The sequence below is a fragment of the Mustela lutreola genome, chromosome 10 (genome assembly GCF_030435805.1).
Source record: "Mustela lutreola isolate mMusLut2 chromosome 10, mMusLut2.pri, whole genome shotgun sequence".
In the NCBI taxonomy this organism is placed as follows: domain Eukaryota; kingdom Metazoa; phylum Chordata; class Mammalia; order Carnivora; family Mustelidae; genus Mustela; species Mustela lutreola.
Window position 1 is genome coordinate 13,374,863 of NC_081299.1, and position 24,140 is coordinate 13,399,002.

Genomic DNA, 24,140 nt, shown 5'->3' on the forward strand with positions numbered 1-24,140 from the left:
CACAGCCGGCAGAGTGGAGAACAGCACCACGACCTCGGAGCTCACGCGGCAGACCCCTTCAGCCTAGCTGCCTATGCCAGCAAAGACCGCTGCAGGTTCCCCTGGCCTCGGGGACAGGAGGGAGCAAGCTGCATCCCACCCGCGAGCCCCTCCCCGGAGCCTCCCGCTCGCGTTAGTGTCCCCAGCTCTCTCCCCGCCAGCCCTCTCTGATGAGGGCTTGACAGAGGCGCCGCGGACGAAGAGCCTGGTTCTCGCGGGCACTTAGGAAAGACTCATCCTCATCCTCTTACTTGTCCAGAGGCCGCCCTGCTCCCTCCGCTGCATCTGAGCCTCGATAAACCAGGCTTGAGGCAGAAAGAGGGTCGAGGTGGCCTAGAGAAGCTGGAGGAGTCGGTCCTGGCCTCGCCCCCCATCTGCCATCCCCTTGGTGCTGCTGGGACGGTGAGGGACAGCAAGCGCACAGCAGGGACTCCCCCTGGAGCGGCGGCGGCGGGGGGGGGGGGGGGGGATTGAACAGGCGGCCACGCGCTGGGGGCAGAGCCGAGGCTCCACCGTAGAGGGGAATGCACGAACTGGGAGTCCAAGTAAGGTAGCATCGGCCTGAACTCAGCCCGCTGCACGGGGCGGAGAGGAAGCAGAAACAGCCATGAGGGGTCTCCTAGACAAGGGTGCAGCCATGGTGACCGGTGGCTAGAGGAGGACAGGACAGTCTGTACTCTGAAACCAGAAAATAGAGTGAATCTCTCTATCGGGCTGGGCTCTGAAAGTGCCCACCTGGCCACAGCAGCAGGGACAGCTGGGAGCCGAACACAGACCCGGTGCCCTGCTGGGGTTGGCCCCTTCCAAGTGGGCGAGAGGACATGGCGTGGGTGCGCTAGAGGGGACGCGCTGACCCGACTGCCCCATGTTCATCCTGTGTGGTGGCTGTAGCCCCGTACTGCCACCTGCCTGCCCACCTTTACCTGTTCCTACCTAGTGCCCCTTGCTGGAACCTTGGGCTCTATGGGGACAGAGATGATACGCCGTCACACCCTCAGCACGTGCCTGGTGCCAACTGGATGCAAAGACCTGCGAACAGAAGTCAAGTAGGGGAGGGGAGACCTCTCTGGAGTCCCACCCACAGCTCCTGACCCCCAGCAGGCAAGACACTCCCTCTGGTGGCTGTCACCTCAAGCAAGGTGGGTTAAGACCATAACCTGCAGGGTCCCCGTGGGAACCACGTGCAAAGGACTTGGCCCAGCCCCCTGGTTCTCAGCAAACGTAACTGGGGACAGGGGAGGGGGCCTTGTGAAGACGGGGCCACCCAGCCTCCCAGGTAGCCCCTCACAGCGAACTGAACTCAGAAAGCCAGCCGCCAGGAGAGATATAACGGAGACTGAGGACGCCAGAGGCTTTAGCGACCCCAGGAGGAAAGCGCTAACATGCCATCTACAGACTTCAGGGGCTGACGCACTGCAGGGCCCAAGAAGCAATGAGCCCAGAAGATGGCTCAGGGCAGGAAGGCACAAAGTGGCTTTCTGCCGGGGATCCCTTGACGCTGAGGTCAGGAGGCAAGGGCTCGGAAGGCCCAGTTTGTCCCTGGACCAGTTCCCTCTCCCGCCCAAGCTCTGCCTAAGGCGCCACCTGGGACCAGCACAGGGCCTGTGCAGCCACCACACCAGCTGCCCATCTGGGACGGCGGCAGTCACAGTGAAAGCAAGAGGCTGGGGCATTTGGGCTGGAGCCAGAGTTCCCCGAGGCCTCTGCAAGAAATACAAAAATGAAGGGCAGAGAAAAATAAACCAACACCTTACAATGAGCTTTGGCAACTCCGGCCTGCAGGCCAAAGGAACCAGACTGTGGATAAGCGTCTGCAGGTGCCCTGTCCACACTCACGACACCCTAAGGGGTCACTGTGAAGGTGGCTCCACCTCCAGTGGTGCTGAAACAGCAGGCCCAGCACCTGGTAAGCAAGGGTCATCCCAACTGTCGACCCTGGCCCCTTCCCCCACTCTCCCTGCTGGCTTTGCAATCTCTCCCCTGCTGGAAGGTCACCGAACAGCGATCCAGCACATGAGCATGTACCTGGAACAGGCCCTTGGGAGACCAGCAGCCTGTGGGAGGCAAGGGCGAGAGCGGCTGTGAGCTTGCTACGGTCAGTGGTAGCAGCCTGTGTCCCTAAGACCAAGGACCTTCATCCTCCTCTACTAGATCTACTTGGATCTCAGCTGAGACACAGAGCTTTGCCAAAAAAAAAAAAAAAAAAAGGCAAGCTCAGGTAGACTGAAAATTGATTCATTAATAGGAGCAGCCATTTCCTTATTACACGGCAGGCGGCTGAGCCCCCGGCCCCACAGCTGCCCTCCGCTGCCCCTGCCGACAGTCCCATCTTACAGGACAGGCTGTGGAGACATGCGAGGCAGCTGAGCTGGCATCTGAGCAAAGGAGGGAGAGCCCCTCCCCAGCACCCATCAGTGCCCCAGAAAGCTCCTCGCCTAGCACCAACACTGACGTGCTCTTGTGCACGCAGGCACACACGCTCCCGCCTATCTGGGCCACCAGCTGGGCTTTTGCCACCGATCGCCTTTGTGTCTCTGGCAAAGCCCCAAGCAGGACACTCCTGCCTGCCTGTGGCCATCTGGTCAGCAGCTCTGAGGGAGGGACACCAAGTCCTCCTGGATGTGCACATCTTCTAAAGGGGCCCAGAGGGACCTCCTGTCCCAGAAGGTCTGGCCTGAAGAACGAGCCACATAAGCTGGGCATCAGGACAGTGGCAGTGGTCTTCAGAGAAGGCTGGCAGAGTGGCTCGTGGAAAACAAAAGATGGCCATGAGCAAGCTCCTCCTCCCCACGAGGCCACACCTGGCACAGCCCTGCCCTAGAATCTGGAGAGGAGGCCTTATGCATCTTGCTACCTCACTAGCCACAGGGCCGCTGCCCAGGAGCACGGGAAAGTGGCTTTCAAGGCCCCCAGAGGCAGCTGCCACCGTGGTGCGGGACACAGCTTCGGGGGAACAGACCCGCCAACGATGCCCGTCCCCAAGCCCTTTCCTTCAGGGCCACTGGGAAGACCAGAAGTGCACGCGTGCACACACACGCACACACACGCACACACACGCCCCGCAGAGACTGGAGCGCAGCAGAGAGTGGCTCGGGAAAGGGCAGCAATGACCCCGGGCCCTCTCCTAACACAGCAGCCCTGAAGCAAGTCGCCAAAGGCTCTCTGACGCACAGCGAGCAGGAACGTCAAGCGCCCTCACTCCACCGCGCCTGCCTCCGGCCGAGGACTGCAGGCACCCGCTTCGCGAGTCTTTGGGTTCCAGCTCTTAAGGCCAAAAAACTAAGAGAGGCCGAGGGGTCTGTTTTAGGAAAGCTCACACTCCTCAAACACGTTGCCCCGGCTCGCCGGCCAAGAGCAAACGGGCTCCGTCTGGTGCTGACAAGAACGCCGACTCGGCTACATCAGTCTTCCTGCGCTCACGCCAGAAAGCGCCGCGGGGCCAAGGACAGCGTCCGGCCAGGGGCACTGAGGGCGGGTTTAAGCAGCAGGCGACACCTTCTCTCTCAATGTGTAGTCAGTCAGTCGTTTATTTCTCAAGATGTGCACACTCAGGTGCTGAGTCGGCCAGGCCAGCTCGTGGCTCCTAGGTACGTACGGGTCCTTCCGTGGCTCGGGTTACAGACAACTTCATAGCTAGTGCAACACACACACAAGATAAAACAGGAAGCCTAAAAGCCCCAAGCCACTCCAAGAAGACATGAGAGGGGGAGGGAGGAATGATGCCGCAGCGTCCCGCGGGGGGAGTCAATGCACAGGAGGGAAGAACACGGCGGACGGAAGGCAAGCTAGCTTCGGTCTTTGCCCGCGGCAGCTTCCGTGGGGTGCTCAGGGGACTGAGTTCAACAGGTCCTTCAGGAAGCTCTCGGGATCGGTGACTTCTGATAACAGGCCTGGAAAACGGGAGGGCAGAGGTGGTTAGGCACCGGCACACACAGCCCCCGGCCCCACTGAGTCACGGCTGCCCCATCCGTGCAGAGAACATGGTGTGCCCCGACAAGCTCCGACACGGCTGCTCCCTGGGGAGACAGTCACCAAGAAAGCACTCTCGTCCTGTCAGAAGAGTTAGCTGTGTTCCAGGACTGGGCGCCACTGCGTGTTTAAAGGTGTTAACACAGCAGAGGCCGACCCTAAGGCTGCCCGGAGCAGAGCTCCAAACCCGGGTCCGTGGACCACCGCACAGGGGCAGGAGGTGGGGCGACACCTCCAGTCCGCTGACACCGAGTGCGAAGCAGAGGGGCTGTCTGAGGGGAGCGAGTCCACAGCATTCAGCCCACTCTCGGAGGGGTCAGGGCCAAGGAAAAGCTAACACCGGCGCCCCCCAAGGGCGGGGAGGAGGAGGAGAGCAGGGTAGTAGGCCGCCCCCCGCCGGGCTCAGCCAGGCTTCGTCCCAACCTCTAGTGAGCCGCCAGAGCCCCCCCTCACCAAGCAGGGCGCTCCCGTTTCAGTCCTGAGTGGTCAAGCCCGAGTGCCACTAACACCAAAGTTCTCTCTACAGCACCACTAGCGGAGTGAAGCCTGGCACCCATCACCCCTTGTTGGCTTTGGAAGCTGTTTTTGCCTTTGCATCGAGTAGGGTGTGTCTGATGTTCTGAAATTTTCTACCAGTTTAAACAAAGCAACAAAATTGTGCTATAACACCCGGACCTGAGTGAAGCCAACAGAGGCTCCCCGCCCGTCGGGCTCCCGCTCTCCCCGGCTTCAGGCCACGGGCGCTGCCATGAGCTGCAGGGCGGCTGGGAAGCCCCGGAATGAGCTGAACACCTTCCACCCCTGCCACCTCCTCCCCTTTTACTCAGACTCTTCAGTTCCCACTCACAGCCTGGGTTCAGACAGCCCCAGGGCCTTGGTGACGGGCAGAGCGCAGCACTGAGGACACACGTAACCCGGGCCACCTGCTCGTAGGCAGGGACCGCTCCTGGGGTGAAACGTCAAAGCTAACAGTTAAGACACTGAGCTGAGCAATGCCAACGTGTGACCGCCAGATCCCAGGGTCGGCCCCAGGCCAACAAAGGCATGTGGCTATGCTCAGCTTCCACGGAGGCCACCTCAGAGCATGGCCACACTGGAAGCTCCAGAGCACGTGGGGCACTCCATCAGGTGGCACTGAGCTGGGAGGAAGTGGCATTCCCAAGGAGCATCGCTCTGGACCTCTGAGGGTATGGCTCCCGGTGGACAACAGATAGGAAAATGCTAGTGGAGGCTTTCTCTTCACAGAGAGATCTGAGGAGATTTTTTTTCTAGCTTCTTCACACTTCACAAAAAGCAGGAGTGAGGCAGGTCCTGTCCCCTTGGCCTTGGCTCTGGCAGCTGTCCCCCGGCAAGGCCGGCAGCGACCGGATTCTGCTGCACCAGCGCCCGCAGCCTGACGGGACCTTTACAACCTGCTTGCATTTCCCCAACCACCTCTGCCGCCGTCACTGGGGCTTGCTGATGAGATGCCATGTTTGCAAGGAGGATGACAAGTTTGTAGGCAGCATCTGCAGCCAGGAAAGAACTAGAACTTCCTTCTCACCAGCTGTGGGATGAGGGACTATCTAAGGGTGTCTCGAAAGACAACAGTTCAAAGTGCTGCCGTGCTTTTCCCAAGCAAGAGGCTCTTTGCTCTGTTTTGATATTTACCACTTATTTTTAGAATTCGAGTTGAACACTCCCCTCTTTGCCCCGGGTAGCTGTGACAAGTTTCAGTCCCCAAAAGGCAGGAAGAAGGCAGGTCAGCTCAATGTGAATTCTCTGAACTGTCATAAAAAGCCAGGAATTTAAAAGAGGCGCTACCAATTTTTTAGGTTATGTCCCACAGGAAAGAACTAATCCCCAAAGCCTCAGTTACCCCATCTGTAAAGTGGGGGTAACCGTGGTACCGCCTCAAACACGTGAGCAGCCCAGGGCCTGGGAGGCAGGAAGTCCCCACATGCCCCACCCGCTGTGCTTACTACCAGGGCCTGGTGTTTACATCTCCCTCCCAGATCTTGCTTGTGTGTCTGCTGCTGAGAAGATGAAAGCTAAGATCAGCCCCACTAAGATACACGTGGATTCTGCTGGAAAAGATCTTTGATGGATAAATCCTTGACACTGACCAGCCGCATCGAGGAACTCCGAGAAGGTCTCCACTGGCATGAACTCCTCCTGGAAGGTCTTCAGGGCTTTGTCAGCAGCTTCGTGGATGGGCATGTCGTTGTGGCGGATGTATTCCGCTAGAGAGCAGGACCAGCCTCCCTCCGTGTTACTGGTAGGCACCTTCTACAAGAACCAACAGGAGACAGGCCCGGGGCTGGATTACTTAATGCCTCGAGTCAGTCAGGCGCTCTCAGTGCCAAAAAGCAGCCCTCCTCCTTCCCCCCACATCAAAGTTTCCCTGGAGGACGTGTTTTGCTTCTAGGAACAACAAAGTCTCGTGTCATTCCTCTTGTAGCCCCTTAATGATGCACCACGTCACGTGACCTCCAAGCTACAAGTGACCGCTCTTCCTGGCACAGGACCCATCTGCATTTCCCCAGGAAAGGGACACTAACCAGGCCTCAACTGAGCGGCACCCCCCCCCCGACCCCAGGGTTCCCTTGAGGCAGAGGGCAGTGTCCGTCCTGTGAGCTGGGCCGGAGTGAGTCACACTCGCACCAGGCAATGCAGGTCACCCAGACAGAGCGGACAAGAATGAACGAGGGCGACGCGGAGGGCAGCGCGGCCTCGGCTGCACTCGTGCATCAGACGGCAGGCTCTCAGTGAGCATGCGGATCCTTCCCCGGTCGGTGGTTTGCCGCCGGTAAGAGGCTGTGGAGGAGCCGCCACCAGGCCACAGAGCACACGTGGCGCCAGCAGCACAGACCTTTCCCACCCTCGCAGAAACCAGCCGAGTTTCCAGCGGCTTCCCTACCTTAAACATGTTGTAAATGAGATCGACGAGGGCCCAAAAGAGAAGGGAAGAGCGGTACGCAGAGTAGTCCTTCACGGCCTTGTCTGTCAGCCTGGAAAAGAAAATCCGATGGCGTGCCCATGAAGACCCTGGCCCGACACGCACGAGGACAGAGCAGAGCAAGACGGCAGCAAGGCCAGGGTGGCATTAATCTGTGTGCCACTCCACTCCTGCCGCCTAGCTTGTCAGAATAAAGCAGCTGTGGGCAAGAACCTCTGAAGCTGGGACAACGATGCATGACATACCCGACACACCCGTTGTACGGACTCTCTTCCAGATCAGGGTGAATCAGAACCGGGGGGACATAAGGTGCACGTGGCAACCTAAGACATGCCAAGGGGTCCCACATGTCCCGGTCTTCAGCCCCCACACAAGCCCTTGGACTTGATGGCCCTCATAAACGAAGTGGGAGACAGGGTTTTCCCTCACTCCTGACATTCCCCCGGGAGAGTTTTCGCACACAGCAGACCCAAGCCTGCCAAGAATAGGGATTCGGCAACCACAGACTGTGTTAGAAAGACAGCAAGCTGGCAGGGGTGGGGGCGCAAGAGTAGTATGTAGGACAGCTCCTCAGTCCTGGATAATCCCAGAGCTGCCACCACACCCTCTGCCCCTGCCCAGGACCATCTCCACTCAACCCAGTGATTCAGTGTAGGAAGAAAGGCCAGTAGGCCCTCAGAACGCTGGGGGTGGCCTGTGACACCGTCCCCTGCCCTCTCGGCAGACAATGCTGGTGTGAGGAGCAATGACCCTGAATCACAGTGGTAAAGCCACTGTGACAAGACAGCCCTGACCCCCTCTGCACCGGCAGTGAAAGATCAGCGCAAGGGCTCGGTTACTACCAAGGGTTTGGTTTTGTTTGCAAACTGCCTCACATCCGAAGTAAAAGCTAGATGAGCCCTTGTCGTGGGAATCCTGTATCTCAGAACACACTGGAACAAAGCTCATAACTAAAGGGACTAAAATGTAGTATTAAGTGTATGTAAGAATCAGCGAAGTGAGACAGGCAAAGAGATTACCACCGAAGCCGAGATGATCCTGTATGGGCCTCAAGCAGAGACTGCTGAGCGGGGCATGGGCCACCCAAACCCACACGCAACAAACATAAATTCATTAACTAACAAAAGTAAGGTAAAACAATAACAAAGTGAGACAATTCTGTTTGCTCAATATTCTTCCTGTTCCCTCCCTACACTCCACTGTCCTCCAAAGCACCCGCTCTCTCCAGCGGCCCTGAATGGGGACCCTGCAGCCTCGAGTGAAGTTGGCTGCTAGACAGGCCAGGGGACCAGGGGGACATCCGCCCCTCTGCAGCTATGCACGCTGCATACAAGCCACCAGATAAGGCTCTGACGGAAGCCTAAGAAGTCCCAGGCCTCACTACTGGCAAGCTGCTGGCAGAGGAGCCCTTCTTCTGTGTAAAACACGTGGAAGGGGCCAGCTTCTCTTGTGCAAATCCCTAGATTTTTCTATCAGCTGCTGCCTCCCACCCCATCATGGACTTACAACAAAGCCTCCTGCCAGGGACACCCTCTGATGTCACCCTCTGAGTGTCCCTCCAGCACAGTCTCTCCTCAGAGGGTGTCCCAATATGGGGCTCACGCCCGGCACCTCCCCGGCTCTGTCTCAGGGGAGTCCGCTCGGGCCTCCGCCCCACGCCAGGTTTGGTGGCTGCCATGCTGTGCTAAGCAGGAATCATGAGTGACCTGCCCAACTTAATTATTTTAGGCTAATTAGCAAAGGTGACTAAACCGCCACAGAGAAAACAGCAGCTTGGGAGCAGAGCCCACACTGGCGTTTCTGCATAAGCTGTGGCCACATGTGCCTCTCCTGAACTGCCTGGGACAGTGATGAATTCTGGTCTCTTCACTGAAAGCAGAAGAGCTCCTGTGGGTTCAGATTCCACACCTGCCACTGACAGCCAGTGCCCCACAAAGAGCCACTTTCTGAGCCCCGGAGACGGGCTGAGGCTGGCTTATCAACAACCTGTTCTCTTCCAGATCGAACTTTTGACTTCTAGCAGCTAGTTCCGCATGAATGCTTTGGACTCCGGGAAACACCAGAAGGTGCTACGTCTGGAATGGGGGAGGGGTGAGGTGGCTGACAAGATTCGCTGCCTCCTCCTCTCCACAGAGCAGCAGGTACCAGCCAGACTCAACAGCAGAACCCCGACCTGGTCTCTCTGAGGGTGGGAGGCACCTGTGGCCAGCAAAGTGGCCTCAATCAGAGCTGGTGGGGGTTGAAGTACCGGATGTGCCAATTCAGGCACACGACTCTCGCCCCCGCCGGTCTGTGCCCCTTGGTCTGTCATTGTTAGGGGCTGGAAAGCTCCTCCTCCGCTCCCTGGTTGGCCTACAGATGTGGAAATGTTTCCTCAGATTCTAGCAAAAGCAGACAGACAAGCCCAGATCTTCCACTCCAGGGAAGTGGCAGAAGCTGACAAACCTACAGCCTACTCTGGACTCCAGGACAGGCAGAGACTGCGCGGGGCCACCACGCACCTAGAGGAGTGCCCACGGAGTCCACGCAATGTGTGGAAATCTGCGGTCATCTCTAAGGGCTTCTTGTTGTTTATAGTCATTTCTCTTAAGATGCCGCCCATCTGACCCAAATCACAGCACCAGGTCATGAAAACAAAGACACTTCCTTCCTGAAATGTCATTCCTTCTTTGGGACACGTCCACATGAACAGGACAAGAAAGGCTCGTGGAACATGGGGCAGACAGGATAGGAAATGTGACCAAGGAGATAATGAGCATTTCGTGATCCAAAGAGAAAATCCCCAGTGCAGCCATGTGGAAGCCTTCCCAATTAAAGGCCAGCCCAGCAGGACTGGGAAAACCCAGTTACCTGCCCCAGCTCCCTGCTGGCCCTAATCCTCCTCATCAGTAGCCTCGCCCTGTGCCAGGCTGGCTGCTTCTCTGCAATCATCCAGACTGGAGCCTAGCTCCACCTTTCTAGTGGCTGAACACGAGACCCAGAGGTGGCCAGGCACCTGCCAGCCACTGGGCCTAGCCTCTCGGCATGACAGACGGAGATGAGAAGGGACAAAAGGCACTGAGTCGAGGGAGCAGGCCCTCACGCAGAACAAAGGGAGTACACAAACCAGACATTAGGAAACCCGGAAGACGGTACCCCCGAAGCAGAGACTGACCTGGTGGCTCCCCCTGGAGCCACTGCCCGGGCGTGAGAGGTCACCAACAGCCTCCGCAGGATTTCCACACGTGTGGCTCTCCACTTCTCGGGGGGAAGGATGTGGAGGGCCAGGACTGTGAAATAGTGGGGTCCATCCACTTCAAAGGCACTCTCTACCCACTTCTCCCTGGGCTGCTCCAGAAAGCCCTGGAGATTCTTCTCTTCTCGCGAAGTTGCTCGGGTTCTGGAACAAATGGGACACAATGAAGCCAGGGTAGAAGCAAGGCCTCAGCAGCAAGAAGAAAGGAAAGTTGGTCAATTTCTCTTCTTCTTTTAAGCTTCTGGAACGCATAGATCATGGAACACAGCCACCCATTTTGACTATCTCTCCCATCCCCGCTCCGAGGGCTGCTGTTTCCTTTCCAAGCCCTTCCCGGTGACACGTTCCTTTCCCTCACCAGCGCCCACCCCCCATTCAGCTCTGGAACAATTTCAAACAACTTACTGGCTCTTGGGCCCCCTTGCACATGGAGGGCACATTCACAAACACTCCCCCATCAAAGGTCTTAACAACTCTGGAAGGTGAGAGTTGGCACCTTTTTACCACAATACCTGAAGCCCAGAGCAGTGAACTGACCTTCCCAAAGCCAGCAGGTCAACAAGTGAAGGAGCCAATGTGAGCCCAGACTAGGACTCTGTGAGCCCGCCTATGCTCTCGCTCAGTCCACGCAGTCCTCACAGCTAGGCTGTCTGTGCTACGTGTACACTGGTCCCCTCTCTGGGCACTTGGGCACTCCATTTCGGTGTTTCCTTATGTGTCTATGACATCTACTTCTGGGTGAGCAATGCCCCCTGTTCTCCCTCTCGCCTGAAGTGTGGCGATGTGATCATGAACCTCACCACCAGGCACCACTCTGGGGAGCATAAAAAGGATCATCTCACCTACTCCTGACAACGGCCCTAGGACAGAGGTAATACCCTGATTCCACAGAAGGGAAACAACAGAGAAGAGGAATTTGCAGAGAAGGTAACTATTTTGCTGGAAGTCACACACTGGGGAGTGGAAGACCTAGGCTTCGAACCCCAGCAGTCCAGAGGCCAAGCCGAACCTCCACATTCTCAATCCCCGTGAACCCTGCACACCACCCCCCCCGCCCCGGCACCAGCTTCAGCGAGTAGCCACAGGAACAGCACAGGGACACCACTAGAGACCTTCCTAATCACATACTCCTGCCTTACAGCCTGAATGGTGCTCTCACAAGGGCACTGATGCTCTATCCCCATCCTGTGGGAGGAAAAGAAAGGAGGTAAGGATGGAAGTCACCAGGCCTGCAGACAGCACTAGCAAACATCGCACTGTGGGGCTGCAGGAGGAGGCCGTGGCCCTGCTTCCTTCTGCTCCCGGAGAACGGACATGGATGACAAAGATGAACGCTCCCAGCTTGACTTTCCACAACTGGGAGTCGGAAGCTCTCTGCCACTACAGTACCTGCCCAACTCTGCTCTGGTTCACAGTGTGACCTCCGTACCTGTGGACACAAATGTGCCACCCAGGCCCTGCTGTGACCAAGCTCACCCTACACTGAAGTGACCAACGAGGGAAGTGCTTGGTGGCTGGGCAACAGCGCCTCTCCACAAAGCTTCTGGTCAGCTTCTAACGGGCCTCTGAGACACAGCGGAATCCCTCCCTGAGCAAGGGACTCGAGCAAGAGTTACTAGTATCTGGCACCTGGAAACCCAGTGCCACCAAGTCGCTGGCTCTCTTCTGCCGGGCAAATCCCACTGCCTCCGTGCCCCCCTTGGAGTGAGAGGTCCACTGGGCCTCACAGCCGCCAAGAGGCAGGTCTCCACAAAGCCACGGGCTCTGTCAGAGGCCCCACGAACACCAGTAATTAGCACCGCTCAGGCCTGCAGCAGTCTGGAGAGTGGGAACATCTGTGCTGTCAATGATGTGGGTGTTTCTTCTGACGGTCTCAACAGCTTAGCAGATGAGGTCACCCACTGACAGAGACCTGCCTATGCAGCTTTTTAACAATGAGGGCTGCGGCTCAAGGTCAGCCTTCTATCTCACCGGGAAATGGGAGGGAAGGGGAAAACAACATTGTTGAAGACAGAAAACCAGAAAGGACAAGAGACAAATTGTCTGCTGCCTCACCTAGCCTGCAGCTGCCTCGGGCAGACGGTACACGGCCTTTCAACAGCCGCTGATTCCCTGCCCTACACAGGTGTCAGACTCTTGTGGGAAAACAAGGCCTAAAGCACGAAACTGTCCAAACTAAGAGCTCAAATATATTAAATCTCCTAATTCACTTTTTAAAAATCTAGGCTGAAATGAATACTATTCTCTCCCCTAATTGCTTCTTTAAAACTATACTTTTCACTATCAGCCTAACTGTTCCATGTGGGACAGCTAAAACAGATATAAACACAGGCCGTCTCTCCTATCACCAGCTAACCTGCTCAATAATCTTCAACACTCCCTGCCCCTCAACTTGCCAGAAGCACTGTTCACCGGACAGGAAACAGGTATGGCAAGTCCAGTCTCCATTTATGAGAAGGGTCTCTGGTTCTGCTGCAGGCCCTGGTCGTGAAACCCTCTCCTGTTACACCTTGTGTGCCCTTGACAGTGACTGTGTCAGCTCTGACCCACGCCCCCCCCCATCCAAGAGCTCCGAGTCCCATGAGGAGAGGAAGCGACAGGGCAGTGGAAGCTAAGGAAGTCTGGTGGTCTGGCCTCGCCCAGTTCCTGCTCCCCTCTGGGTAAGAGACCGTCCAAAGACACAGCCCTCGGCTGCCCAGAAAGTGGAGACCTCGTTGGGCAGAGGGGCACAGGAGGACCGGCTGGCCTCTGCCCATGGGGCTGAGATACTGACGTGTTCAGGACGTAAAGCACAGTGTGAATGATGTAGGGGATCAGGTGGATGTTGCTCTCCCGGCCGCCCCCGCCAGTATCCGCGCTGAACGACTGCTCCATGGCGAAGCGCAGGAAGAGCAGCTTGAGGTCGTGGATGTTGAGCTGGTACGTGGGCTCCCGCTGGCCCGTGCACTCCTGGAGGTAAGTGTTGTGCCTGGGGAGCAACAGAGCAAACATCGGTGAGCAAAACAAGTTCCCTGGGGACAGCCTGGCTTGGAAGGCAGAGGCCCCGGCACAGCATGGCCTGATGGCTGCAAAGGCCACGCAGGCAGAGGAGAGAAGGGCCGAGCCGAGGATGGGAACGGGCACCCGCAGGAAAATGGGAACAGAGGACATTTCCTTTTCTGCTAGGATGGAACAGGATGCTCTCCAAGCTCTGAGTGGAGCTCAGCAGTTTTGGGCGGCCCACTTCCTGATGGACAAATGTCACAGAATGTATCATAGCCAAATCTGAAAGTACATTTTGGAAGAAGAAATGTGGAAGGTATTAACTCTGACAAGGTGATCTATCCATAAGTATCTTTCCTCAACTTCCAAACGAAAGGTATTTTTCTACATCAGTGTATGCCATTCATCAGCCTGGGCTCTGTGTGTGTGACCTTGGTGATTTACCTGACCTCTCTGTGCCTCAACTTCTTCATCCAGAGAATGAATGTGTGTAGTTAACAGCACACGGTAAGCATTTCAATACACTGCCCATCATTACTACTGGTAGGTACCTTTCCATCCCTGAGCCTTCTAACAGGACGCGGGGTGGGGCACCACTCCCCAGGGCACCGGCAAGAGCAGGGACCTCATCAAAGCTTTAACGACTCGACTCTGAGGAATGAGAGACGCCTGAAAGGAACCTGATACTCCCATGCCACCCAGCTATTTGCATTAAACCTTAGAGGCACACGCTGCAGAAGAGAAATCTCAGAAATGTCGACTTTGGGGACAAAGTCAGGGTCCCATGTTTTATGCCCTGAGATCGACAAGGGAGAAGAGGGAATGGATAACCAGACGTTCCACGTGGTGTACCAGATGCTGAGGGTGTTGGTCTCTCGCAGCCGAGTTCTTCCCTCTTTCAGACGCAACTTCTCTGCCAGCACGCAGAGAGACCAGGGTTCCCAAGGACAGCGACAGGTCTCCAGACCAAGCTGATCGCTGATCTCCCCCCTTCTCCTGGCAACCCCCTCTTTTCTGCCATGCACAATGCTCAACACTCACCTTGCCAAGCAGGTGGCAAAAGCGGATTCAGGGACATGGGGTCCCCAGACCGGAAGGAGCCCATTGCACTTAGTGTTGGCATTCTGAAGCGCAGCACTTTCCCACTCTTCCCGGCCACGAGCCAACCTGGATTGGGAGGACAGCAGGGACATGTGACTGCTGGGACTGCTGTGGCAACCTGGGCGAGTGCAGGTGGGGAAAGGCCTGCTACCACTAAGGAGAGAAGCTTGCCCACGCACCCGGCTCCAGAGGGCTCAGCACTCTCCATCGCAGGGTAGTGAGCGCTAACTGCTGCTTCGGGGAGGCGAGGTTGCTTTCTCCAGCCTTAGGCCACAAGCCCAGCAGATTTCCTAGTCTTAAGGCATGGGTGGCTCTTGGGCCTGTGTGGTGTAAGGCATGACACCCTACTTCTGAGACGAAAAGCTCACGGTCAGAATCCTACCTCCTCCCAGTACAGGGCCCTGGGCAAGCTGCCCCCACTCTGACGCAGCACGGGCCTGGCAGAAACAGCTGAGGAAGCAGCCTACAGAGGAGCCCGGGCCTACCTGACAGCAGCTAGGTGGCAATCGTAGTGCACGATGTTGAAGTGAGACACGGTGCTATAGCCCTGCTGTTTCCGGGGCTTGTTCTCCATCTCTTCCAAGGCTACCCGCTTGGTGAAGGTATAAATGCCCAGGACTTTTGCGGGCTGTAAAGACACCAGGAGAAGGTGAGGTGACTCCCAAGGCAGGCTTTGGGAGGAGGCAAAGCCAAAGAGAGGGACCCGCAGGCTTCCCCCACCAAGAAGGAATGTACTCAGAGCAACGGTGCTGGGTCCGCACCTAGGTCTCTTGGTTACGCACTTGGCCAGGCACAGCCCTAGGGAGACGAGGAACATGGGGAGCAACCAAAGTAAAGCAGAGGCTATGCGAATGGGAAGGCAGACATGGAAGTCTGCACTGTCCCTCTTTTCTTTTGGCTGCTTTATACAGCTGAAAAGAAAGAACAAAGTGCCTTCTGGGTAAGTCACTTGCTTTACGAAACTTATCAGGCTGCTCCCAGGAGCCTGTGCCATCAGCAGGACTTAGAAAGCTTGCAGCCCTTCAGTAGCATGGACACTAGGCAGGACGTTCGAGCTGGAAGGGACGAGGATGCCTTGCAGGCCTTTAGGGGTATAAATGGGTCACTTGCCGCTCTGATCCTTTCAGTTGTAAATCTAGTTTGGTAGAAGTCCTGATATCCAGGATACCAGATATCCTGGTTAGAAGCAGAATGATGTATTTTTTTTAAAGCCCCAGGTCTGGAGTCAGAGAAGCATGGGCTAGAATTCTGGCTTTGTCACATGACCCTTGTTTTCCCATCCATAATTTAGGGGTTCTGTAGCTTTAAAGACAAAATTACAGAAAACTCTGGGCACTTGGACTAGCATACAGAAGGAATTCAGTGAGTGGTGGTTCCAACGATGATGGTGGTGGTGGTCATGGTGGTGGTGGTGGCGGCAGCGGGGGCAGTGGGGGCGGTGATGATGGTGATGATGGTGGTGGCGGTGGGGATGGTGGCGGCCGTGGGAGCCGTGGGGGCGGTGGGGCGGTGGGGGTGGTGATGATGGCAACGTGGTGGCACTGGTGGTGGTAGCAGTGGTGGTGGTGGTGGTGGGGGCAGCGGTGGTGGTGATGGTGGTGGCGGTGGCAGTGGTGAGGATGGCGATGGTGAAGGCTCATGTTCAGAGCAGTCTGCCTTCCTCCTTTTAGAAAGGACAGCTGGCCCGGAGACAAGCCTCGACACCAGCTCATCTAAGAATGAGGAGGTGCACAGGAGAACGATGCCACCGAAGCAAGCAGCCAGGCTGCCCACCAGGCTCAGGCCAAGCACTCTACCTGGAACTTGTACCCTTCCCTGCAGATGCAGCACGTGAGGCCCGGCTCCTCAATCAGCTCCTCCATCTGCTTCAGGAGCGCTGTTTTGGTCACGACCTGTCCCTTCTCGTTTGTCTGTGGGGGAACCCAAGTGGCATGTCAGAAAGGGATTTCCACCCGCCCCCCACCCTAGCTTGGGGATGCTCAGGAGCTTCCCTTCCACAGACACTAGAGGGAGGATGCATGGAAAGGAAACCTCTGTAGGTGGCTTCCAATGAGGGTAAAGACCCAGATTCTTCTGCTATTCTCTTCCTGCAGGCTGCCATGCGCCACCAGAAAAGCCCCCTTTCTTTGTGCCAGCACTCCCAAGTCTCAGCCACCAAGGGTTTTAGCACTAGGATTCACTTCACGGTTCCCATGGGAGTTCTCAAGCTGCCGACACCCGACCTGCTGCTCTGGAGAAGGCACTCACAGAACCACTGCTGCTTCCAACGTGGGGCAACAAGAGCAGACTACTGTGTCCAAGAGACGTGCATTCACGCTCTTGTCCACCTCTTACTAAGCATGCGCCTTGGCCCACTTCCTTCAATTCTCAGCCTCTATTACTTCAACCAGAAAACGAATACAGTAATACCACCCTCACAGAACCACAAGAGAGCTTAAATAAAGTCTTACAAGTAAGGTACCTAAGCATAGGGCCTAGCAAACAGTAAATCCTCCATGAGCAAGGGTTATCATCCCCATTTTTAGTGTTTCCCTGAATCTGTTAAGTTATTTAACCTCTGAGTCCGATCTGTGCAGCAGGACCATAGTCACACATCTTGCTGAGGGCTCTCAGGAAGATCACAGGAGGTAAAGAACCTGGCACGGAGCCTAGCACACCTGGTTCCCTCTTACTCCTCGCCAGCCTTCACCTCCACTGTCCCCAACCCAGCTCTGTCCTGAAGCATGGCTATCTCCTCCTCAGCAGCACAGACGAGAACACGGGGACTCCTGGAGAGTGGCTTTACCGTCATGCCCAGGGTGCCCAGAGCCTTCTGCCTCATTGCCATGGCCATGCGTTTCTTCTCAGCACGAGTCTCCCTGCGGGCAGCGTCAATCTTCTTGTTTACATCAGGGTGCTCCCGCAACGCCTCCAGCAGGTTCTCCGCCAGGGTCCCAATGCCCTCATCGCTGGACACCTGCTCCAGTTTATGTAGGTTTGTGATGGAGTCTGTGCCAATCAGAACCTACCAAGCAGAGACCGGGGAGATATATGCTTCCAGTTAGGTAAACAAGTATTCTATCCAGGAGCTTGTAGGTTTAGAAAACTCAAGAGACTGTACTCAATCTCATGTCATCTGTTCAGTTTCAATCAGATCCTTTGTGTGCTTCAAAACTTTCAACAAATGGAGGAAGGTTTGACCCTGTCATTGACCTCTGACAGGTCACTCTCCTCTTTGGCTCCAGTGCCCCCATCTATAAAAGGGGATAGTGGGGACACCTGGCTGGCTCAGTTAAGCATCTGCCTTCAGCTCACGTCATGATCCTGGAGTCCTGGGATCGAGTCCCTCATCGGGCTCCATACTTAACAGGGAGTCTGCTTCTCCCTCTCTCTCTGCCTCTCCTCTGGCTTGTCACCCCCTCCCCCCAAATAAACAAAATTTTAAAAAAAGAGGATGGGGCGCCTGGGTGGCTCAGTCATTAAGCGGCTGCTTTTGGCTCAGGTCGTGATCATAGGATCCAGAGATGGAGCCCTGCGTCAGGCTCCCTGCTCAGCAGAAAGCCTGCTTCTTCCTCCCACACTCCCCCTGCTAGTGCTCCTCTTGCTGTGTCTCTGTCAAGTAAGTAAATAAAATCTTTAAACAAATAAAAAAATACAATAAAAAGAATAATGTCATGGTTGCAGTGAAGATTAAGAATTAGTCACAAATATTCAGATGTAAAGCACCCAACACACTGAAAGAGAAGGGGGCTCAGGTAAGATTCCCTACAGCAGCAGCACCCAATGAGGCCTGCGTGGTGGGCTCAGGAACCCGAGTAGAGCAGACCTTGACATTCATAGGGACTATGCTAAGTTCTTCCTCTGGGAGCTCTGTGTCCACACCAAACACAGGAACACAGGATTTTCTCAACCAAGGGATGCTAGAGATACAACTACAAATGGGAGTGGGGATAAGAAAACACTTTTTAAAAAACATCTATCACCAGGGACACCTGGGTAGCTCAATTGGTTAAGCGTCTGCCTTTGGCTCAGGTCATGATTCCAGAGTCCTGGGATTGAGTCCTGCATTTGGCTCCCTGCTCATCGGGGAATCTGTTTCTCCCCCTACCTGCTTCTCTCTCTGCCTACCTCTCTCTCTCCTCCCCTCTCTGACAATATAAATAAAATCTTAAAAACAAATAGTTATCATCCCGAAACCCCCGTGTTTGAGAAAGCTGGCAGTCACTGTATGACTGCATCATGTCACTGACATGGGCGGGAGAACGGAACTCGGAAACCAGGACAGGTTTGACAAAGCTCTCCAGGTGAGTGGAGAAGGAGCCCTGTCCCACCAAAATCCCCCCACCCCCTGCATAAGTATGTTAATGGTAATTACTACCGTATGGATTTGACAATAAATGCCAAACAATAGAACCAACTTGCAAAGTGAAAGCTTAGCACTCAACTGAGATCATTCGCGGCTTATAAACCTGTCCTCATAGCCGGTACGCTTCCAACCTGCACCTCAGCAAAACTACAGGTCACCTCCTGTCTCCTGCTCGTAAATGCTGAGCCCACAGTACAATGTTCCAGGGAACCCGTGCACAAGCACCCCGACAGCCTCTCGCTGGGCGGTCGCTGCATGCGTGCGTGTGCACACATCCACAGGAAGCCGTGCATCAGGTACTGGGGAGACAAAGGCCTGATCCTCCCGAAGCTTACACTCTAACTGGGCGAGCAGACGCACATCAGCAGTCTGACGGAACAAGCCCTCCTGCTTCGAACTTCCTAGGATATCCTTCAGGGGCACCATCACTCCCCTGTCGCCCAACCCCAAACTGAGCAGAGTTCTTGACTCATCCAGCTTCTTCACCCTCATGTGCAACCAATCCCTAAATCCCCTTCATTCTGCCTCCCACACTGCGCTGAGCCCCGCCCACTGTCCACCTCACGCGCTAGCTCAGCTGCCCTCACCTCTTACCTGGATTACGATAAAAGGCAACCAACTGTCTCTCCTATCTGTCATCTCCCCTCCTTCCAGTTCATGCCCTGGGTCACAGCCCTCGGGAGAAAACACATACTCCTCTCTTTGGAGACTGTGCCCTGGTCCCATGCTGCATCAGGGTCGGCTCTCTCCGGCCCCGTCCGCCACCAACTCCCGAGCACTCCCAGCGGCCTTCTGTTCCTGAGCCTTCGCAGATGCCATCCTTTCTTCCAAAGCATCCTCCTTCTTTTGGCCCCTTTCCCACTGTACTCGTCACCGGGTACGTGGCTCTACCTTCCACCAGTGAGCTCCCAGAGGCACAGGCTATGACCACCCTGGTCGCCAGTGTCACCTTGGCCTACCACGTCACAGGTACACAACAAGCGCTGAACAGCATGCCGCTGGTCAAGTGTGAACGCCGACTCCCTAACTAAAGTCTTCGTCTGAAGAAAGTCATCTGACTTAGTAACTCCAAAGGCTGGAAATCAGCAGGCCCGAGCATGGCCACATCACAGCCCCACTCCTGGACTTACCGGCATATAAACAGATGAGACAGAAGCATAGAAACTAAGGTATGTGGCGACTCCCATGCTAGAAGAATCACCTCCACAAAGGTGTGCTAATTATGAACACCCCCATCAAACTGAACAGAAATCTAAAACACCAGAGACTGGGTGAGACGTAAGAATCCTACAGCCAAGCTACCCTACCCTACTTTTGGAATGAGCTATCAGAACCGATCACCAAGTAAGAACATGGGTTTACATTCCATGAAGAACACCATTCATAGAAAAAAAAACCAGCCACGAGGACTTTCAAAACTCAGTATCCAAAAAAAAAAAAAAAATCCAATTAGGAAATGGGCAAAAGAGGGACGCCTGGGTGGCTCAGCCGGCTGGACGACTGCCTTCGGCTCCGATCATGATCCTGGAGTCCTGGGATTGAGTCCCGCATCAGGCTCCCAGCTCCACGGGGAGTCTGCTTCTCCCTCTGACCTTCTCCTCGCTCATGCTCTCTCTCACTCTCTCTCAAATAAATAAATAAAATCTTAAAAAAAGAAAATGGGCAAAAGATATATGCAGGCAGGTCACTGAAGACATGCAAAGCACATGGAAAGATGTACAGCACCATTAAACATTAGGGAAATACAAATTAAAATCTCCGTGAGACATCACCATCTACCTATCGAAGTGTCTAGGTGCCCCCAAATGCCGGTGACGATGCAGGGCCAGCAGCTCACTCGTACTGCTCGTGAGAACATAAAATGGGGCAGCCACTCTGAAAACCAGATTGGCAGTTTCTAATAAAATTAAATCCGCCACCACCGTACAACCCAGCAACTCCACATGTACGCATTCACCCCAGAGAAATGAAGACTTCTACACATACACAAAACGACTGCATGTGAATGTTCACGGCAGTCTCATTTGTGACTTCCCAAAACTGGCAACAGCCCAGTGTTCTTCAACGGGTGAATGGTGGGGCAGCCTGCGGAACCCACAGCACGGAACGCTACTGAGCAACACAAAGAACAGACTGTCAATACATACACCCCAGGAGGAGCCCCCAGAACGATGCCGAGTGAGAAAAGCCAAGCCCCAAAGGCTCTGTGCTAACTGATGTAACACTCCTGAAGGGACAGGATTTCGGCCACGGACAGCAGATCAGGAGCTGCCGGGGATCAGTGGCAGGGTGGATGAGGGTACAAAAGGGAGTTAAGAGGGAATCTCTGCGATGACGACTGCCGTGAATCCTGACTACATCAGTATCAATATCCCAACTGTGATACTGTATATGGCTTCATACAATGTTATCATCAAGAAATGGGTACATGGGATTTCTCCTTAACCAGTGCAGGTAAACCTACAATTACCTCAAAATGAAGTTTAATTTAGAAAAACTCCAGCCTGACCGCCTGTCTGGGCCGGTGACGATCTGTGAGGGGTACCAGATACTCCCACTCAGTGCAGGGAGATAGATCAGGGATAAGCAGCAGAATGGAATGGTGGGTCTCTCTGAGAACGAAGTTTCCAGCTGCCCGAAGCAGAGCAGGAGAGGGCGGTGATGGTTCTGTAAATGTCCCAAATGACCCCAACGACTACAGCCAGAAATCATGATTGTTTCACACTCCGGCCAGCCACACCTGCAGCTACACCACTGCTTAGCTGACCCATGGGATAATAAAGCCCCATGTAAGAAAGAGTCAAAGATGAAGTCAGTCACTATAGTTACTCCTCTCCACACAGAGCTGAATCAGAAAGATGACCCCTGAGAGGCCCCTCTACTCTAGGGGTCTTACATGCTGGGGGAAGTCACATCCTAAGGCTAATCAAGGTGGTTCTCTTCATTCAGCCACGACAATGAGACCACAGTGTGTGGTTCCTTCAGCATACATGTCCCGGCTCCAGAGTGAGGTCCATGGGCACACTGGCTACTCACTCACCTGGGTGGCAGGGTGCTGGACAGCCAGCCCACGAAGAAGCCTCAAGATGAATGGCAAGGCTGGGCGAGATAAGAACTTTTTCCAGATGTCAGCATCCAGACTGAAAAGGAAAAGCAGCTGATTAGCAGGCCAGAGGAGCAAAACCTACCTAAAAACCAGCTGTTGATTCTATTCCAGCTTCTTTAAAGGGGACCCTTCCAGAAGACCTTCAAGAATCACGAAGCATCACCCAGATAAGCTAGGCAGCCAGACGGAAGTGAGTATTCTAAACAGGAACCACTAGGCTGCCCCCACCCCGTTCCCAGCCCCAAAGGGCTCTGCGGTGGCTGAGTGTCACTTTGATGGTTTCTAGAAGGGGAGGGAGACCCTAAGGAGGGTCAAAGGGGACTGCATGGACCTTTAGGCCACAGCAATGGAGAAAAGGAACCAGAAGAGGAAAGGAAAGTGGTCACCCTGACAGAGCTGTTTCTTACTTCTTGGCGCTGGGAATGTGCTTTTTCATATAGTCCAGCGCACTCTGGGTGATTCCCTTCTGGAGAATCAGATCCTTCAGCTGATGCCCATTGCTGCTGTTTTTGATGCCAGCTGCGATCTTACAGAAGCAGTCCAGGAAGACTTTATCATCGCCACTGTGGTCTTCATCGTACCTGGAGCACAGAGCAGAGCCCCAGGTGTGAAGGAGAGAACACATGTGCATCATGTTGTCCTCCTGGTTAACGATTTTCAATAGTCTACAGGATCGAGTTTAGACTTCTTGGCATGATACAAGAAGCCTGCTGATCTGGTTCCTGTCACTCCTCCTTACCTGCTCTGTCTCCCACATGCCCAAGGTTCTCTCGCGTTTTCATGTTGTCGCACACATGACTCTCTCCATCTTGTCATGCCCCTGTCCCATCACACCAGTCCCTTCACCCCCTCTGCTGAGCCAACACAACATACTGACTCCCCACTTACAATGAACCCCTTAAAGGTGGGACAAGCAAACTAAAATCTAACAGAAATCACGATTCCTCTCCTAAGTCTCACAGAACTAGCTCAGGGTGTTGGGGAGGACCTTCACGTGGCCATCTGAAATCCAAGCACATACTTGTCAAAGCTACAGTATGGTTTGAACCGCTCCACCAAGATCTGCATTTTCTCCACCTCGCCGAAGGACAGGTACGGGATGATACGGAGCAGGCCCTGCAGCACACTAGGGTTGGAGCGAACGAAGGTGCTGTTGATCTGGTCCAAGAGCATCACAAGCTGATCTTTGTCACCCGTCAGCAGGAGGTTGCCCTGCAGTAGAAAAGAGGACAAAAGGCTCAGAAACAGGGACAGGGCTTTGGCCAGCCAGTATCTGAACCCCAGATGTCACCTACCTCCATCAGAAGCTGCCTAGAAAAACTGTCTCAGTACTTCCTGGAGATTAATGAACAGTGTGAGTTCTAACTTGATACTAGTTTCTAAGTTTCTGTGTGGCTCTACTCATAGTCTCAGTCAAAAATATTAATACAATCTCCCCTCTCCCAGGAAAACAAAGGCTGCCTCATACTCAACTTGTTCACACCTCTAGCCAAAACACTGAGTACCATCGGGGACAAGAGAAGGTAAGGGTGAAATCAGTGGAGAAACACTGAACTGGGAAGCTGGAGACCCAGGTTCTCGGCCGGACTCTGCCAGCAGCCAACTACAGAACACTGAACAGCTCCCTTTACTTCTCTGGGCTGGGAGTTCCCGCTACTGGACAATGAGGGGCCGGGCTAAGGCCTGATCAGCTGGAACACGCCAGCAGTCTGTTAACGAGCAGCTTGCAAGTCAAAGAATATCCTTAGCGGCGTCGTTTCCTCCAAAGCCACAGACTTCAAGTTTCAATGCCATCACATCACCATTAGTTGAGCTTTGTCATTTCTACGACCAGAGCACGTCCAGTCATTCCTGGGGGACACAGCTGGACACACAAACAAGCCTGTTGCTCGCAACAAGACACAGTATGTACCCCCAGTGTCTGCACACAGATGGACTGGTCCCACGCACCTTGTCCTCATTCAGGGGCTCGGCGTTGGACTCATCCAGAATGATCTCCATGATGCTAAGCACCTGCTCGGCCACAGCTGCACCACCACTGTCCTTGCTTTCTTGCTCAGCTACCAGGGCCTGCAGGAGGAGACTCAGTTACTCTGAGTGTAAGACCACAACCACTCACTGCTGATGGCATTTGCTCCTCACCAATATCCTTCCTGGACTTATTGCCAAAGACGTGTGTGTGTGTGCGCGTATGTGTGTATCTGTGTGTGCGTGTGTCTGTATCTATGTGTCTATGTGTGTGTTGAGAGATAAGTGTGTGGACTCTTGCAGACAATGAAATCGTAATGTTCCAGATCTCTATCTTGGTTGACCCGAGGACACTGGTATTACTTCTCCAACGCTGTGCAGTCTGGACTGTTTCACAGACTAACTTCCTCTTATCTCTGATCTGAATTCAGGAAAGGGACCAGAAATGGTCTTACAT

At 54.7% G+C, this 24,140-nt stretch overlaps 1 protein-coding gene across 7 annotated transcripts in view; it reads right to left on the minus strand.

The window, feature by feature from the left end:
• Positions 1-3,548: 3,548 nt before the first annotated feature.
• The window catches only part of UBR4 (ubiquitin protein ligase E3 component n-recognin 4), a 135,456-nt gene continuing 114,864 nt past the window's right edge, over positions 3,549-24,140 (minus strand). For all 7 annotated transcript variants that reach the window (XM_059137659.1, XM_059137654.1, XM_059137657.1 and 4 more), the window contains 13 exons: positions 23,666-23,785; positions 22,737-22,927; positions 22,123-22,296; positions 21,650-21,749; positions 17,050-17,268; positions 16,061-16,174; positions 14,750-14,892; positions 14,205-14,330; positions 12,955-13,149; positions 10,101-10,325; positions 6,908-6,998; positions 6,114-6,276; positions 3,549-3,929 (listed from right to left, as the gene is read on the minus strand). In XM_059137659.1, coding sequence (XP_058993642.1) covers positions 3,865-3,929; positions 6,114-6,276; positions 6,908-6,998; positions 10,101-10,325; positions 12,955-13,149; positions 14,205-14,330; positions 14,750-14,892; positions 16,061-16,174; positions 17,050-17,268; positions 21,650-21,749; positions 22,123-22,296; positions 22,737-22,927; positions 23,666-23,785 — 1,926 coding nt within the window. In that variant the 3' untranslated portion in view covers positions 3,549-3,864. The remainder of the gene's footprint in view (positions 3,930-6,113; positions 6,277-6,907; positions 6,999-10,100; positions 10,326-12,954; positions 13,150-14,204; positions 14,331-14,749; positions 14,893-16,060; positions 16,175-17,049; positions 17,269-21,649; positions 21,750-22,122; positions 22,297-22,736; positions 22,928-23,665; positions 23,786-24,140) is intronic.